This window comes from Malaclemys terrapin, chromosome 21 (genome assembly GCF_027887155.1).
Source record: "Malaclemys terrapin pileata isolate rMalTer1 chromosome 21, rMalTer1.hap1, whole genome shotgun sequence".
In the NCBI taxonomy this organism is placed as follows: Eukaryota; Metazoa; Chordata; order Testudines; family Emydidae; genus Malaclemys; species Malaclemys terrapin.
In genome coordinates, this window is record NC_071525.1 from 836,412 (window position 1) to 841,833 (window position 5,422).

Consider the following 5,422-nt stretch of genomic DNA (forward strand, 5'->3'; position numbering starts at 1 on the left):
CTCCCAGCAATGGAACGTCCTAGCAAGCCGATTGGCCTGCATCTTCCCCGTGGGCGGGGCGCTGAGGTTCCTCCACGTTTCTCCGGCAGGGGGCGCTGATGCACAGGGCGTGGCCACAGTCCGAGCGTGTCCGTGGCCCCCCTCTAGTGCTGGGGTCGTGGCATGCTGCAGGGATTGGGCTCGCTGCCCTCCTGAGCACCCTTCCCTGCCCCCCCCCCCGGGTCCTGGATCCGGGCTCGCTGCCCACCCCATGAGGCCCTACCTCGGCACCCGTCCCTCTAGTGCTGGGATCCTGGCATGCTGCAGGGATTAGGCTCGCTGCCCTCCTGAGCACCCTTCCCTGCCCCCTGCCCCCAGTCCTGGATCCGGGCTCGCTGCCCTCCTGAGCACCCTTCCCTGCCCCCTGCCCCCAGTCCTGGATCCGGGCTCGCTGCCCACCCCATGAGGCCCTACCTCGGCACCCGTCCCTCTAGTGCTGGGATCCTGGCATGCTGCAGGGATTGGGCTCGCTGCCCTCCTGAGCACCCTTCCCTGCCCCCTGCCCCCAGTCCTGGATCCGGGCTCGCTGCCCTCCTGAGCACCCTTCCCTGCCCCCCCCCCCCCGGGTCCTGGATCCGGGCTCGCTGCCCACCCCATGAGGCCCTACCTCGGCACCCGTCCCTCTAGTGCTGGGATCCTGGCATGCTGCAGGGATTGGGCTCGCTGCCCTCCTGAGCACCCTTCCCTGCCCCCCCCCCCCCCGGGTCCTGGATCCAGGCTCGCTGCCCTCCTGAGCACCCTTCCCTGCCCGCCCCCCCCCAGTCCTGGATCCGGGCTCGCTGCCCTCCTGAGCACCCTTCCCTGCCCCCCCCCCCCTGGGTCCTGGATCCAGGCTCGCTGCCCTCCTGAGCACCCTTCCCTGCCCGCCCCCCCCCAGTCCTGGATCCAGGCTCGCTGCCCTCCTGAGCACCCTTCCCTGCCCCCTGCCCCCAGTCCTGGATCCGGGCTCGCTGCCCTCCTGAGCACCCTTCCCTGCCCCCCCCCCCCGGGTCCTGGATCCGGGCTCGCTGCCCACCCCATGAGGCCCTACCTCGGCACCCGTCCCTCTAGTGCTGGGATCCTGGCATGCTGCAGGGATTGGGCTCGCTGCCCTCCTGAGCACCCTTCCCTGCCCCCCCCCCCGGGTCCTGGATCCAGGCTCGCTGCCCTCCTGAGCACCCTTCCCTGCCCGCCCCCCCCCAGTCCTGGATCCAGGCTCGCTGCCCTCCTGAGCACCCTTCCCTGCCCCCTGCCCCCAGTCCTGGATCCGGGCTCGCTGCCCTCCTGAGCACCCTTCCCTGCCCCCCCCCCCGGGTCCTGGATCCGGGCTCGCTGCCCACCCCATGAGGGCCTACATCGGCACCCTCCCCTGGGCCCGGATCTGGGCTCACTGCCTGCCCACCCCATGAGGCCCTACCTCGGCACCCTTCCCCCTGGTGCTGGGATCCTGGCATGCTGCAGGGATTGGGCTCACTGCCCAGCCCAGGGGGTGCTAGGCATGCACCCTTCCCTGTGAGTTTCATGGTACTGGGATTGTGGCACCCTTCCCTCCCTACACCATGGGGCCCTGCCTATGGCCACCAGGCTGGAGCTGGCTCCGGTAGACTGTTTCAGGTATTATTAGCTGTTGGCCGTTAGCACTAGGGGTATGGTTCCTGCCCATACCACTTTACAGGGAACTAGCTCCTTGCTTCACTGCTCAGTCATGACCCACTAAAAAAAAAGCTGCCAGTAAGGGGGCTGACTAGGATTCAAGAAGTCAGAGGCCTGCAGCTACCCAGAGTCAAGTGCTTGACCTGTTTCTCTATGAGAAAAGCAGAGGAGCTGTACATCAATTGCAGATACAGACTCCAAAAAGGACATAGGAAATCTCCCCCCTAGGAAAACCTGCTTTAGCCATCTAGTTAGACTGTGGGAGGTCTTCTAAACCAGTGGGTCTCAAACTTTTGCACTGGTGACCCCTTTTACATAGCAAGCCTCTGAGTGCAACCCCCCCTTAAATATATAAAATAGTGTTTTTTAATTTATAACACCATTATGAATGCTGGAGGCAAAGTGGGGTTTGGGGTGGAGGCGGACAGCTCACGACCCCCACGTAATAACCTTGTGACCCCCTAAGGGGTCCCAACCCCCAGATTGAGGACCCCTGTTCTAAACCTTGAATGCTGCAGACCTAACCATACTTAAACTCTTACTATGATTATTGCCTTGTTGGACCAAAAGTTCACGTTGGGGCATCAAGGCTAATTTTGTAGACAAAGGGTGGGGGCGTGTCTTAGACATTTTTAGAGACTCCTTGGGTACTTAGTAGTGAGGTAATAAGCCTTTTAAAGAGTTAAATAGTCTCATCTCTTTTAGGAAAGATTTTCTGAGAGCAAATGAGATTAAGGCACGTTACCAGAATCCTGCAAAGTTATTTCTCTCTACACATCTGTGGAGGATTAACACTTGAAACTAATGAAACAAAACAAAGGCATGTGTTAGCACCACCCACTCCCGGGGGGGGGGGGGGGGGGGGGAGGGGGGGGGGGGGGGGGGGGAACAATATCCAGTGTTTAGACAACAAAAGGTGGCAGAGAGGATTGTTTCAGATGAATGAGAGGAAACCCATGTATTTTAAAAAAAACTTCCTCTTTATTGAAGGACTTCAACCACAGATTTTGAACAGGCTTTCTAGAACTTTAAAAATTATTCAAAAATACAGATTCAAAAATACATATCAAACAGTGTTAAAGCAGATGCCAAGCAAGTGGATACAGTGTCCACCTGGAATAAAGTCCAACATACCCCCTGGAGTATAAGGTACAAGCAGCAACTATCACGTGCCAAACAATGTTAAAATATTTATGGTTCAACTGTTGAAGTCTAGATTTTGCAGTTAAAATCTCTCTGCTCAAGTAGTGCTCAGGAGAGCATTGACACACTCAGTAGGTAAGAATCATTGGGTTCTATACAACAGATATTTCATATGTAAAAGCCAGACTCTAGTTTTGAGTCAAGTCATTTTCTACCAGCCACTATTGTCATGATGATTGGATTTGCTTGAAGTTAAATCGCCAGGAGTTTTAATGTATTGAAACGTGTCAGATATTTAAAACAGGAGACAAAGCCCCCAAAGGTGCATGTATCTAAGAGAAGACAGAGAGGGGAGGTTCTGTACACAGGTCAGACGTCACAGGTTCATTTTTCTGGCTTCTTTGGCAGTGGCCGTCGGAACAGCAATATGTGAGGCTCTGAGAGGGGATGGAGAGCAGAGCATTAGGACAATCTGCAGGGTAAAATGCACAAGCATTCTGTTCACTTATTCCCTAGTCTGCAATGTTTAGAAAGGGAATAAAACCACAGACCCAGAGCCCTGTAAATTGATACCGACAGTCTGATCTAATTTGCCAGAAGCCCCTTTAGCCAGGTGTGTCATTATATACACTCACAATTTAGATTTCGTCTCCCTCATGTGCTCAAGCTTGCAGAAAAGGGAATCCCAGTTGGTTGATGACAACATCCCCTATTACTACAAAGATCACTTCTGCAATACCCTGTCCTTCCGTGCCTCACTTGGCAGACTGAACACTCAGCTTCAGTTCTTTCCCCAGGCCAGTTGGGTGACAGCTCTACCGTAAACAGCAGCCCCACTAGCATGCAGCAGGGTTTATATCCCATTAAAGGGGGGCAGGGATTCTCCTAGGAAGGAACTGCAATAGCAGGAGTCTCTAAATTCTGATTTTGAAATGGGCACTGTCTTTCTGCAAAGCTCATATAAGAACATAAGAAAGGCCGTACCGGGTCAGACCAAAGGTCCATCTAGCCCAGTATCCGGTCTACCGACAGTGGCCAATGCCAGGTGCCCCAGAGGGAGTGGACCTAACAGGCAATGATCAAGTGATCTCTCTCCTGCCATCCATCTCCATCCTCTGACAGACAGAGGCTAGTGACACCATTCCTTACCCGTCCTGGCTAATAGCCATTAATTGACTTAACCACCATGAATTTATCCAGTTCTCTTTTAAACGCTCATCACCATTAGGAACAGAAGGCTCGGCCGGCTGCAGACTTTTAGCATTGCAGGAAATTGGATGCTCCGGCTGTTGAGTGAGTAAGCCAGCTGGGGGCCAAATTCCACTCTCCTGACTTATATTTAACTCCCACTGAAGTCATTATGATTACACATGTGAACGCAGCACAAAACCTGCCCCGTATCCGGTACCCGATAGGATTTTGGCTCCCAGCCATCTCCAAGTGTGCTAAACCCCATCAAATCTAGCACCACGAAGTGTCAGTTTTCATTCTAACGCGAATGACTATAACTTTAATCAAGATCCCAGACGAGTGAAGTAGCCCATAGGCTTAGTGACGTGAATCACGGCCAACTAACCTGGCTCATGGATCATGTAATGGACCCAGCCTTGGCTCTGTTGAACTCCTAAGTTCCGCCATTCGGATTCAGACATCAGGTGTGTTTTAGGGACCAGTTTGGCGATATCTTTTGGTAACATCACGTGCCTGCAGGCAGGAGGAAGAATTCAACATGACAGGTACGTTCAGCATTCGCCCACCAGCCCCTCAGTGACCTGCTCCCCCTTCCCCTAGGGTCCCGGGCCAGACGGGGCACCGGTCAGCCCAGGGGTGGGCACGCTGCGGCCGGGAGCGGATTGTCAGCGGCCCGGGGGGGGGGGGGGGTCGGCCTTGGAAGCGAAGCTGTTGGAAGGGGTTAGGCTCGTGTCAGGCCCGGGTTTCCCGTCCACACAGCAGGGTGAGGGCGGGGTGAGAGACTCGACGCCAGGCCCCGCCCGCGCCCCTGCCCGGCCACATCCCCGGGCTCGCGTCTGGCCCCAAGGCCGGGTTCGGGCCTGGCCCCGGCCGGAGCCGCCAGACACGGGCCCGGGGGGAGCCCCGCCCCCTCTCACCGGTACTCGAACTCCTCGTCGTCGTACTTGTCCGAGTAATAGATCTGTTTGTGCGCCATGCTCCCGCGGTCCGCCCCCTTCCCGGCGGCCTCTGCGCGCTCCCGGGCCGTCGCGACGCCTTGGTAGGTCTCGCGCTGCCCTCCGCCCGCCCGCAGCCCCCCTCCTTCCCCCACCGACCTCAACCGCCGCTTTCAAACGCCGCCGCCCCCCGCGCCCATTGGTCCAGCTGGAGGAGGCGGGGCGAACTCCTCTCACGTGATCGCCCGAGACGCGATTGACTAAGTCCAGCAGGGGGCGTGTCCCCGCCCGGCTCCCCTTGCGCTCTCATTGGCCAAGCCCGGAGAAGGGGCGCGTGCGTTCCGCCCTGGCGCTCGTTGGGCGGGGTGGAAAGGAGCGTGCGTTCCTATTGGCTCGTCTCCGGCCGCCGGCGTGTGTCTGGAACGTAGCGCTCCCCCGTCACGTGACGGGGCCCGATGAGGCCGCGCTGGGGGCGGGGGGCC

At 57.4% G+C, this 5,422-nt stretch overlaps 1 protein-coding gene across 1 annotated transcript; it reads right to left on the minus strand.

Annotated features, from left to right (window-relative positions):
* Positions 1 to 2,630: 2,630 nt before the first annotated feature.
* On the minus strand, positions 2,631 to 5,046 carry CKS1B (CDC28 protein kinase regulatory subunit 1B). The gene is made up of 3 exons (XM_054010815.1): positions 4,923 to 5,046; positions 4,391 to 4,518; positions 2,631 to 3,251 (listed from the first exon to the last, which is right to left on the minus strand). Exons 1-3 carry the CDS (start codon positions 4,979 to 4,981, stop codon positions 3,199 to 3,201), a joined length of 240 nt encoding a protein of 79 aa, XP_053866790.1. The 5' UTR covers positions 4,982 to 5,046; the 3' UTR covers positions 2,631 to 3,198.
* Positions 5,047 to 5,422: the final 376 nt, after the last annotated feature.